The following is a 12713-nucleotide window of genomic DNA, read 5'->3' on the forward strand; positions in this document are numbered from 1 at the left end:
TCTCATGTTAATTACACTGTTCTTTTTTATCATTATTATTATTTTGATTCGGATGAAAAGAGGTTCAAATTTTACTTAAAAATCATGCATTAATCATTAAATTAAATGTTCGAATTTAAAGATTATACATTAATAATTAAATCAAATGCTTGATTTCATTTTAATTGCAGTGCTTAGTGTTGTGGATATACATGTCATCTAATTAAAAACTAGTAAAACCAAAGATTTAGCAAAAATATCTCATAATTCTCTACAGGAATGAAGTTTTCATGTGTAGATGTTTAAATTAACGTGCAATGAGTGGATGCTAGCTCATCTTAATCAGATATCTAATCAAGCAACTTGCATTGAAAATGGCTGAAGTTTGATGGCCCTAGCAGTACCTCCATAAATCAATTTCAGTCAATAATGAATTTAAAATTTTACATAAAAACATTAAAAAAATAATTATATTATATATATCAAATTTTATATAAACAATGATAAAAAAAATTAAAATATTAAAAAATAATAACCATCATCATTTTAGTTCCACCGCTGGATTATTCTTTAAGATTAAAATGAGACATAAATAAATTCTTTTTATGTTTTTCGGCCGAACCAGAGTGTGATACGGTTCATTAACACCGTGACTGTAAGACCAGTCACATGACAAATACTTGACAGAGAAACATCACGGAAAACCCACCAGGTTACTTTCCCTGCAAATATGATGAGGGGCCTCCAGAGCATCGAAAGGGACCTATATGAAACATTAGGTAACGAGTCAAAGTGTACGTACGCCTCATATCCAGGAACAATTAAATAGTGGCATGTAACTATTTATGATATCTTTCTAAACGAACCAACATGCATGAAAATGAACAGAGTAGCTAACAAGAAAGATTGTATGAATTATCTATAGAAATGACGGCAAGTAGGGTACCGTTTATTTGGAATTATCCGAAATTAAAATAATATATTATGAAGATATTTAAAATTTTGTTGAAATCAAATACTATTTGTTAAATGTAATATTCATTAATTATTCGAAATCATTTATTTAATGTATATCTGTTTCAAAATTCACGTAAACTTGAACTTGGATTAATTACCTGAGACGTGTGTTCAGCAGGAGGTTATGGAAACATTTCAAGTGTTCTTTCTGAACCACAATATCATCACAAAACAAGAAAGAACTTAAACTCGAATTAGAAGAGTATCATATATATGCAAAATTTGATTTTGAATTACTCCAATAGGTAACCAATGCTCACACAATTACTGTCTTACTGCCAGCAAGGCAATAACACAAGTCTGGAACACAAAAATCCAACAAGAGCCTTACTTCAACAAATCTGTGGACATACACAGGTATTACTTCATGATTAAGTGAAATATATGGAACAGAGTTGAAACTGATGACCTGTATCTAATGTTTACCTGAGGTGAAATTTCCATCAACTTCCCAAGTGTTTTTCCAAGCTTTTCCCTCGTAAATGTCATCTCCCCACCATTTATAATGGTCAGAATCTCAAGCTTAGGTAAATGAGCAAGATTAATCATCTTCAAATACTCCAATACAACTCCTGTGCGGTAAGTGTATTATTGTACTAACATTGCTCGATGTTTGCGGGAGAATTAAGTTTGATAAGTCTAGATCTTCCGCCAATGACAGAATCTGTTTGATAGTTCTTTGGCCAGATGAGGTTTGGTGTTTTCAAAGTTGGAAACCAAGTGTCCCTAAGGTTTGGTCCATGCAATTTAAGATGCTCCGAATTCGGAATTTTCAACAACGTCAAGCTCTCAAGAGCAGGACAGCTCAGAACTAAATTTCCAAGCTGGTCCTCATCGAGCTTAATGGAGATGGAGTCTGGAAAGAAATTTAAATCCTCGGAATGTTCCAGGAAGCTTGATTTCCCAAAGACTAAGCTGTAAGCTGTTCAGCTGTGAAGAAGGCAACTCTTTTAAGTGATGGTATGCGAATGGCCCAAGAAGCAACTCCTTGGCACTTTTCCTGGGTAGAATACTAATCATATCACAGAAAACATGCGTGGATCAATATCCTTGAAAGAATCTGAGAGGGTGAACTTGTTTATTGTATATTTTGTGGTGAAGTAGGAGCTTATTCACAATTGGCTGGATGAATCTGATCAGTCGTCCCAAACCATGAAAAAATGTTCTTTGCTTAAAATTTCACAATCCAAAATAGCGGCCATGCAATGCAAACTTGGAAAGAGAACAATGCTTATATGATATACCTCCCCTGTCTTGACAAGATGCTTGACTTAATTGAATCCTGTTTCACAAGCATCCAGTCTAGCTATAATATCTGATGGAAGATAGCTGAGGATAAATTCACGTGAATTAGAAAACTTGGGAAATCAATAAAATTAGAAGCGTTCAAGGATCCAGTCAAACCGGATTAACATCTCTAAAAACCGAATTTGACCTACTGACCCACACGTCTAAGTTGATTATGTTATTAATTTTTTTAAAAAAATATATTTTAATTGAAATATTTTTAAATTAAAAAAAGTTCATATAATATATTCTCGGATCGAGTTGAGCTTTAAAAATCGAGTTCAAAGCCCAACTTGTGACCAATCAGGCTCACGGGCCTAGTGGATAGCCCAGTCCATGGACAAGTGCAACAACAATTGCTGAAAAGATGCAACGTGAGTGGGTAGACTCCATTGCCACTTCATTTTCATTTATCAGGATAATGAAGTACGCAATGTAAATCTAGTTTGTAGACGTGGTTTTCAGTTTCGGATACGAACCAGATGGTGACTCTAAATTTGTCTTAAGTGGGATTGATCTTTTGATTTATAAAAGCTAAAGGTGATATATCCATACTATTTAACCATAAATACATCAATATCAATTTCAACAGTTCATGGTTGGATCTGATACACATAAGTGATGATTAACAAATTATAATATAATTAAAAAATAATAAAAGAAGCACAATTTGTATTTAGTGGTGTGATTTTTTTTTTTACAATTAATTAGTTTGAAACAAACCTAGCGTACCTCCATTTTTATATGTGAAACTCAAATTCGACTCAACGGGCTCATTTAATTATTATTTTGTTATTAAAAATAAATACTATTTTATGTTAAATAAATATATATTATTTATTAATTATAATACTGTAACCGGATTAGACTTGGACCTAAAACACATACCCCGATCCGATCTGAATCGAGCCCAATACACCGCCTAGACGGCTAACCCAATCTTGGAGGCTTGGACACCCCTAGGTGTCACTTTGGACAGCAGTTACAAAGACAAAACCAAGAGAAAACCGACAGGACATCCAAGAGAAGAAACAAACCCAGATACCTTTTGCTCGGCGAAGTTTCCTGGGCTACCTTTCTTCCCTTCTCGCTCGCTTCCTTGGTGGAGCTTCTCCTTCTCTATTTCTTTCTCTCTCTCCCCCTGCAAACGCCAACAGCTCCAATTCTCTCAAATGGGTTTGTGGGATTCCCTTCTCAATTGGCTCCGCAGGTAATTTCCCTCTACTTTTCTCTTCTTCCTTTTTCGGTCTTTCTGGATTTTAGTTTACCTTTGGCGTTCAGCTCTCTCATATAATATTTTTTTATTGGTTCCCTTAAAAATGAAAAAAAAAAACAATGTAGTTATTGTGATTTAGTTGTTTTAATCTTAGCGTTTGAAAAGATATTCAAGTTCAATAGTCATGGCACGTAATTAAAAATTATCAGGAAAAACGATTTGGGAAATTGTTACATTCTGAAAAGCTTTAGCTAGTGAAAAATGAATAATATATAACTTGTAATTTATTTTAGTAGTGTACTATGTATGAGTTATATTGTTCAATTTATATTCGATTAATTTATTAAGGAAAATCAGTAGAAATATCAAAATTAATTATGTACGACCGTGTAAGGATGGGTTATACTTTGACGGGCTAAGGTGTTTTCGTCAGCTTTGCTGCTGGGAACGTATGGTGGATTCTGGAAGACTTTATATCTCATACTTTGGACTTAAGGTAGATGTTATATTGGGTAAAATAGCGGTATTAAAATTGTGAGACTCCCCCTCGACCCTCTTCAGTAAGGATTTATTGTTACAGAGGTGGGTAGACCCTTTTAGTCAAAGAGAGTCAAGGTGGTGGAGTCTTAGTGGGCATAGTTACAGTGTTTAATTCTTGTGTCACATTTTGCTTTTATATTAGTAAGGTTTTACTAATATCATAGGTGTATGTAAAGCAATAAATGGTAAACTGAAAATGGTTTCTGGAAAATGGGTATGGCTAGACGCTACAGGCATTTGTGACCAGGATTACTATATGGTTTGACTTTCTCTGCAGCAGCTTGTTTTGCAATTATCAGACAACAAAGTTAATGCAAATGTAGAAAATGTATGGTACTAAAGGTTTCTTTTTTAGTCTTGATCAAAAAATGGTGTATTTTCTATTGCATTGAGTTATGATAGTCATTAGCTCCCTTATCTTCTTCTATTTTTTGATTCTGTAATGCCTGGGTAGGCCATGCCATCTAACTTTCTATTCTCATTTATGCTTTGAAATTGTGAAATCATTTTATAAAACAAACACCAATTTTCATTCTCTAGTTTGTGTTGAGGTAATTATTGGTGTGAAGATTTGTTTTGAAGTGCTTCTGTGCTCCTTACTGAGTATTTGCCTGGCAGCTTATTCTTTAAGCAGGAAATGGAGCTATCCCTTGTTGGTCTGCAGAATGCAGGAAAAACATCTCTTGTTAATGCCATTGCTGTGAGTGACACTAAATATTTGTTTTCTTTTATTTTCTTTTCCTGCTGAGATAATTGGTATTCTTAGTGGCTTTATCTCAACTTTACTTTTCAATGTTTACCAGACAGGGGGCTATAGTGAAGACATGATTCCAACCGTAGGTATCTTTTCCTTGGACAAATCACTTGTTATGATTCTCGTAGAAAATGTCTTAAATTAGATACTTCAAATGTGGAATCCAGGTTGGATTTAATATGAGAAAAGTTACAAAGGGTAATGTGACAATAAAACTGTGGGACCTTGGAGGGCAACGGAGGTTTCGTACCATGTGGGAACGCTACTGTCGTGGTGTCTCTGCTATTGTGTAATGCTTCCCAATCTCTTACTCTACTATGTTTATCATATATCAATCAACTTTTGACATCTGTATTTGCTGCTTAGGACGATCTTGTATTTGGTCAGAAGCAAACATCTGTTACTGCATGTGCCACTGAGACTTTTCATGTTTTGGAATCAATACGGACTTCAAAAGTGGCCTGATAGTTTATTAAGCATATTCCTGTTCTTCATTGCAGTAAATTTGCTGGATTCATGTTTTTACGGTGTACATTTTAGTTGAAAGCTTATTTTAGCATATAACTAGGAATTATATCTGTGGAAAAACTTTAGAGCGTCTTCTTGATACAATCTATTTTGACTCTTCCTTCCATGATAGCTGAACTAAAAATTTTTATCAAATTCTTTATTTGAGTAGTGAACACTCACAGGTCTTGTTGGGGACAAGATGAAAGTGACTTCTCATTGACATATATTTATTTTTTATTCTTTTCATCTTTCAAATACTACAGATGGGAGGCCTTGCTGATATAATCAAAGGAGCATGTTAAGTTTCAAGTATTGCACTCTTCATACAGTTCACATGCAACACTTGTCTTATTTCTGTTTCAGTGAAATAGAAAACTGAAAACTCCTTTCTCTTTCATGTAACCAAGAAGATAGAAAGAAAACAGAATCAGAATTTTATCAGTGTTTATTAAATACATTTGAAATTTCTATAATTTGGTTTAATGTTAGTAAATTCATGTCATGTTGTATTGAGGTGGAACCAACAGTCCTTCACATTTTATTGGCTACTTTTCTGATGTATTTAATGTTCATTTTTTTTTTATAATGGCAGATACGTAGTTGATGCTGCTGATAGAGACGGTGTTCCCATATCCCGAACTGAGTTACATGATCTCTTGACAAAACCTTCCTTAAGTGGAATTCCTTTACTTGTTCTAGGCAACAAAATTGATAAGTCAGAAGCTCTTTCAAAGCAAGCTTTGGTGGATCAACTGTAAGTTATTGAAATTTTGCTAGAAGTTGTCTTTGTCTTCTCTTCATTGACGATTTGTCTTGGCAAAATTTCTACTTCTATTGTTTTGTTAATTTTTATTCTCAGAGGTCTCGAATCGGTCACTGATAGAGAGGTGTGCTGCTATATGATTTCATGCAAAGATTCTGTAAATATAGATGTTGTCATTGATTGGCTAATCAAGCACTCAAGAACTGCAAAATAATCAGTGGTGCAATATTCTCCTGTTTTGCCCCATTGAGAAATGATGGAAGGAAACACCCTGTGTCTACAAGCACAAACTCTGGTAAATCTTTCCTGCGGAATTTCCTTCAATTTATGGTATTTGTGCTCCAAATAAGTGTTTTATAAACTGCTGGAAGGATTTAGGCCCAGTTTTTGGTCACACTCCAAACTAGCATTATGTAGAGCATTGGAACAATTGATGCAGGTTATGTGCTTGCAGTCCCTCCCGTTTAAGTTCATTAGCTGTGTAATCGATTAGTTTCTCCTGATGATCCAGATTCAAATCCAAATGAAAATGGGACTTGAGATTATTTGTTTTGTTTGTTGATTTGCAAGTCTGGTTTTTGCCAGTTTTACTCCTAAATAATAAGGTTTGTGCCCTTGTGCTGCATTTTGATAACATGCAGGTTTCTTAAAACTAACATGTTGGTCTTGATCATATAATTTACAGAGATTGTAACTTAAGACCATTTTTGGGAAGTTAGAGATATAGCATATAACAAATTTAATCATTATTATTCTTATATCAAATAATAATTATTGTTTAATGTAACAATCATCTATTTACACATTTTGGAACTTACCAAAGTATAATTATTTATGTATTTATATATTTTCTATTTTACAGAATTAATCATGCTTGTATCTTTTATTTTTGTATTTATCAGTTTACTAAATGAATTGATTATATATTTAGGTATTTATTTATATGATTATATAAATCTATTCTTGTCTATGGATTCCTTTATTCGTTTATAATGTTACAGCTATTTATTTATATAATTTATTATATATTTACAAAATAATTATTTTTATATCAGAATAATAATATATTTACAAGTATTTGAATTGAAAAATTAATGTTTATTTACTTAATTATTCATGTAGCTATCTATTTAAGTTAATTAATTAACTAATTACCAGAATAGAAGTACTATTCATTTATGTATTCAATTATGTTTTTTAGCTATTTACCTTTTTTTTTATATAAATTTGTTTAGATTCAGGTTGAGCTTACTTGTATTTTGAATTTGTTTACACTTATCCTTAATTACCTTGTACATGGAATGTAGTATAAAATGATAGGAATACAACAAACAGGCTGTGAGCCTTTCCATTCATTTTCCTTGTGTGGTAATTCATTTGTTAAAAACAACATTAAATAATTAAAATTTCAATCACACAACAAGAGAAAATATACATTTGCTCATGGATTAAACTGAAAAATAACAACGAATTAAGAGTATATCATAAAAGCATGAGCAAATTAACAAAGAATGTGACATTATTAGGCTGGTTAGCTGTAATATATACAGCATCTAGCTTTATTTTCTCTTGTGAAGGTATTTCATCTCAGCAACTCGGGACTATAAAGCACCGTCTTCATGAACTTGTAAAACATACCGTTGGTCAATCTGCAAAATTCACCTGGAAATTTTACTTCATAATATTTGTCAGGTATAATCTTCACTTAATGGCACCATTACTTTCCATATATAGCTATAATCAGGATAGGGCAAACTGATAAATATGGCTGAAGATAAGTAATGAGAAATTACATAATGAAAAATGAAGGTAAAATAATTGACAAGACAAGCTTCGATAAAGAAACTCAAATCTGTCCATCATTTTCACCAGTTGAATGTTCAGACAGAGATTGGAAATGAAGTATGCTTTCATTTTCTTCCTTTTTGGTTAAATTGATTTTCGTATATGCATTTAGGGAACAATTAAAAAGTTGGTAAAACAAACCGGTCCTTGCGCTTCTCCAGAAAATGTTCCAAGGTTGCTTTGCGAGCCTGAGGCAGAGCTGCACCACAAAAAAAAAATTTAAGAAAGCTCACACCAATTGACCCAATTAAGGATGAAAACGAGTAGTATCAAGGATAATGTCTAATTACTTATTGCTGAATAAGTGTGCGAGTCGAATTCTGCTGAGGAATTGATGATTGAAGGAGGGTCAAGTGCATGTTGGTTACCATTGCTGGTCCAGCAGAGAAGGTCCATCGTTGTTTGCTCCGGCAGTACTACTTGATTCCGATCATCGTCAGCCGTCAAGAATGAGTAGTACTCATCTCTGGCCAAACGCAGTATGGCCTCAGCCTGAACCAATTTGTAATATGAAAAAGGAAATCATTTTTCATGTAAAAGTTAAAAAGAAGAAGGATCCACAAGAAAAATTGCGTTAACCCATCAGGGAGGTCGACCTTATTGGGCGAAATATCCTCAAAGACATGGACTTTATTATCGTAAACGATGGTTAACCGATCATCAGCTGCCTCGACTTGCTTGGATTTGTTCCTGCAGATGTATTAGTGTTAAAATGCAGCTAGCTTATACTCATAATAATAGGCCGGTTACACACTTTAATCTCAGATTTTTTCTCCCATTATCCTTTCGTTATGTTAATTTGTTTTCTCTTCAAATCCAGTATTAGTACAAAAATCAATCACCAGATGCAGCTATATGTGATTTTAAGTATTTAATTGGACACCTTGGGTCAGTTGGACTTGATGTCGCAGACCGTTCCGCAAATGGAAATCCTCCAAGAAACTGCTTACTGGTCGGAATTGTTTCTTCCTGAAAAGGGAATTTCCATGGTGTAGTACTATTGAAGCTCCTCTGCCAAATCAAATTGCAACATATATATATAAATAGAAATTACTTAAAGAAATATTTATTAACATATATGTGTAAGGTTTAATTATATATATATATTGTGAGACGCCTGGTCTAATTAAAAGTCTTGTGATAATTAATCGGATACCTTAGGCAAAGTAGAAAGAGGGTTACAAGTAAAATCAAAAGCATAGACGGGAGAAGCGAGGGTGTCTGGCGTATCGTCTCGAGTAGCTCCGAAAGGCTGAAATTGGGACCAAGAAGAGTCTTCCGACCACCACCGTTGCATGCCGCCAACTGTCAAGAATTAATGCCTCAAAACTCGAAAGAAGAAGAAGAAAAAGCTTCATGTAACGCAGCTAGCTAGTTCTTTAATCCTGGTGTAAGTTTCAATTGATGATATTAAAACCAAAAATAGAATAAGTTCTTCCTCCAAGACAGCCGCAGTTTTGGAAAGTCAACGTGTTCTTTCTTTGTGAGAGCTGTATGCAAGACGCGGCGAAAAGGGGGGAAAAAGGGGAACCAATACCATATAGATAAAATAAATAAATAAATACATAAACATTACAATATGAAATTAATTAATAAGGAAATGAGTAGAATAAGAATTCGAAATATCTCAACGATTTTTTATGCAAAAGAAATAGTTCAAGAGAAAGGTCATTTACCCGAATCATTGAATATATTATTGCTGGTAATCTCTGTAAGAGTTCCGGATGAGTCTTTCCTTTTCAAACCCAGAAAATCTCTCTCCATTGCAGAAGAAAGACTAAAAAAAAAATTAAAATATTGAAAAGAAACAGTATACAAAAAGCCCAATGAGTAGTATATAGAATATTTATAGATATAGATTATAAAAGAATAATCATAGAAGTAGAAGAAAAAGGATTACTTTGTTGGGGTTTTGAATTCAGGAGGAGTTGTGCTGTTGTAGTAGCCAGTACAGATGTTCCTTTTTCTTTTCTCAATTAAAAATGGACATGTGACATATGACGCCATATTACTTGACAGGTACAGTACGTGCAGACCAAGCTGTTCCTCCCAACTGCACCCCAGCGCGCAAATTTATGCGTCTCACTCATTTTCTCCGATTATTATTTGCTTTTTTTTTTCTTTTGATAAACGATTAATATATGCTTTGGGCCAAAATTAAAAAACAACTAGATTAATTTTTTCGAAAATTTACTTCGTAATATGTATATATATTTAAAATTGTAAATAGAACTATATTATTTCACATTAGTTCTTTTTTATTTGGTCTAATTCTTTCCCTTGATTTCATTTTTTTTATTTTTTATTTTCAATTAATGAAAAAGTTAATTTATTCTATTTATTTATTTTCCTCTAAAAATAATAATTTTATTCAATAAAATTTAGTCTTATATTATTTATACTTAATTAAAATTAAAAAAAGAACTATCAAATATTAGTTTTTTACGTCTATAACACTTTACATTAAAAATTTCCTTTTTCTTTTCCTAATGGCCTCTATTTAACAACACCTTAATAAATAATAGACATAATATCTAAAAAATATTTTAATTATTAAAAAAATAAATTATTTATTATATTCAATCAAATTCTTATATTTTAATTTAATAAAATATATTATTATAATTAATAATTAATTAATTATTATTAATTAAAATATTATTTTTTATTTTTATTATTTAATATTATAACATAATATATTGATGTGATATAATCATATAATCATATAGCATTTTCACTTTTCACATCAATATCACTTAGTATAAAATATTAATTAATATTTTAATAAATAATAATTAATTAATCATTAATTATAATAATATTTGATTCAAAATAAAAATATAAAATTTTAATTAAATATAATAAAAATAAATAAATTTTAAAATAATTTAAAATTTTTGAAGTATTATTCTTAAATAATAAAATTAAATTTCAACTACAGGTAAACCCTAAGCAGGCAAATCGAGGACCGTGAACTTGAGGCTTGGCCTTGATGTTTTTATCCACGCCCCCTCTAATAAATAAATAAATAAAATTTTGATAATTATAATAAATAAATAAAATATTTCAAATACCCGTACGGATTAATCCGGTATGATAAAACGGGAAGTTGCTTTTCTTGTCAATCGGATGAGAAAGAAAACACCTTTATAATCTTTCTAAACAAAATTAAATTAAATTAAAGTACGGAGGTGCTTAACCGTATTAAAAATAAGGGTAAATAAATCTATAAAATGCTCAGAGAAATTGCCACCCCTGGCAATTAATGGGCGATTTCCACGCAAAAAAAGCATTGATGGTCACGCGCCAGGAAAGATGCCCAAGCAATCAAGTGTCTGTAACCCTGTCGGTGGCCAAGACAAGTGAGCTAATACAGGACAGATACATCAGCCATTTCATTGACGTTGTAAGATTTCTTTCTATATTTAGGTCGAAACATTTTGCAAATTATTTCATAAATAGAAAAAAGCTACGTCCAACAACTTAAATTATTTCTATACATAGAAAGTATCTAAAACAATTACACCATTTTGATTCACACCACTATCATTGTTTTTGTGATGAACTTTCTTCTCGTTTTATGTATGATAATAGCTAGTTTTTATGTTTCATTTTAATTTTTTTAATATTTTAACATTAAAAATTATAGAATACTAATATTAGAAATGTATAAGAAATAATATAAAAACAGTAAAATAAAAAAAGTTATTTTAATTTTCACATAAAATTAAACATAGACATTTAATTAGAATAAAAAATTAAAAGCGTACATTTTAAATCCATCTTGCAACTAAAAGAACTTTGTTTTTTTCTTGTGATGGTTTAGTGAATTTGATCATTGACTTTTTGACTTGTGTGGTCAATTTTATCAAATTTGACTTAAATTATTTTAAACATTTTAGTTAATTAAAATTTAAAAAATTAATATATCTAAAAATTAGATCATCCAAAGCTTGTGTAAAGTATTTTTTCACAATGTAATCTAAAATAAATTTAAAAATAAAAAGGAGGTCGAAATTAGAAGATTTTGACTATAAAAATTCCAAAGTGACAACTTTTCTAGGAAGGAAAGGGTAAACAGAAAAATCAGATAGTATTACAATAAAACTTTTAAAAATTAATACAATTGGGACTATGAAATTTATTAATTAATCGATAATTTAATAATTTATTAATTTATATATTAATTAATTGAAAATTAATTTATCAAAGTACTTTTTATTTTTTTTCAAAACATTGAACTTAATACATGTATTGTGTATTGTGATTATACAAATATTACTTAATTATCGAATTATAAATTATCATTATTCGTGACAAGCAAATTATAAAAACATTATGGGAAATGACAAAGAATATCATGTTGAAGACAATAGTTTTGTACTAGAATTTGTCTCGCTCAAAGATGACTCAAAGTAACAATCACATTGCATAATTTTTTTTTTTACAATAAGAGAACATTACACCAAAACTTCTTAATGGATTAAGAAAAGTTAGAGATAAGGTACAACGAGACATAAGTTTTAAAAATAAACAAATAACATTGGAATCCTATTTTACAAAAACCTCATAGTTAAGTCATGTATATATATATAATTTTGATGCATACGGAGATTATTAATTTATATATCAAATGAGACCTATGTGTTTCTTTTTAAATATATTATTTTATAAATTTATCATATTAATTTTAAGTTGAAATCATAAAAAATATTATCAAATCAAAGTTATTAATTTATAAATTTTTTACTATTAGGAAACTTCTTAATTTGGGAGGAAGTAAAGAAAAGTAAAAAACCTTG

At 31.0% G+C, this 12713-nt stretch overlaps 2 protein-coding genes across 3 annotated transcripts; one reads left to right on the top strand and one right to left on the bottom strand.

Annotated features, from left to right (window-relative positions):
- Positions 1-3279: 3279 nt before the first annotated feature.
- LOC18602163 (ADP-ribosylation factor-like protein 8c) lies at positions 3280-6611 on the top strand. The gene is made up of 6 exons (XM_018119216.2): positions 3280-3493; positions 4658-4739; positions 4843-4875; positions 4961-5082; positions 5896-6057; positions 6163-6611. Exons 1-6 carry the CDS (start codon positions 3456-3458, stop codon positions 6278-6280), a joined length of 555 nt encoding a protein of 184 aa, XP_017974705.1. The 5' UTR covers positions 3280-3455; the 3' UTR covers positions 6281-6611.
- A 769-nt stretch (positions 6612-7380) lies between these two features.
- On the bottom strand, positions 7381-9936 carry LOC18602164 (protein TIFY 6A-like). 2 transcript variants are annotated; one of them, XM_018119210.2, is made up of 8 exons: positions 9812-9936; positions 9588-9688; positions 9068-9216; positions 8795-8880; positions 8508-8601; positions 8202-8403; positions 8053-8110; positions 7381-7715 (listed from the first exon to the last, which is right to left on the bottom strand). In XM_018119210.2, exons 1-8 carry the CDS (start codon positions 9916-9918, stop codon positions 7649-7651), a joined length of 864 nt encoding a protein of 287 aa, XP_017974699.2. In that variant the 5' UTR covers positions 9919-9936; the 3' UTR covers positions 7381-7648. The 2 variants fall into 2 exon arrangements, with proteins under 2 accessions (XP_017974699.2, XP_007033442.3); XM_007033380.3 differs by having other exon boundaries at positions 8795-8922.
- Between the last annotated feature and the right edge of the window lie 2777 nt (positions 9937-12713).

The sequence above is a fragment of the Theobroma cacao genome, chromosome 4 (genome assembly GCF_053813885.1).
Source record: "Theobroma cacao isolate CCN51 chromosome 4, ASM5381388v1, whole genome shotgun sequence".
In the NCBI taxonomy this organism is placed as follows: Eukaryota; Viridiplantae; Streptophyta; class Magnoliopsida; order Malvales; family Malvaceae; genus Theobroma; species Theobroma cacao.

Bases quoted from the DNA above. Each gene is read 5' to 3' on its own strand.
- LOC18602163 (XM_018119216.2), top strand. From the start codon at position 3,456: ATGGGTTTGTGGGATTCCCTTCTCAATTGGCTCCGCAG. The intron at 3,494-4,657 runs GTAATTTCCCTC...TTTGCCTGGCAG, and splicing joins CTTCTCAATTGGCTCCGCAG to CTTATTCTTTAAGCAGGAAA. The intron at 4,740-4,842 runs GTGAGTGACACT...AATGTTTACCAG, and splicing joins CTCTTGTTAATGCCATTGCT to ACAGGGGGCTATAGTGAAGA.
- LOC18602164 (XM_007033380.3), bottom strand. From the start codon at position 9,918: ATGGCGTCATATGTCACATGTCCATTTTTAATTGAGAAAAGAAAAAGG. The intron at 9,689-9,811 runs GTAATCCTTTTT...TTTTTTTTTTAG, and splicing joins GAATTCAAAACCCCAACAAA to TCTTTCTTCTGCAATGGAGA. The intron at 8,602-8,794 runs GTGTCCAATTAA...ATACATCTGCAG, and splicing joins TCAAGTCCAACTGACCCAAG to GAACAAATCCAAGCAAGTCG.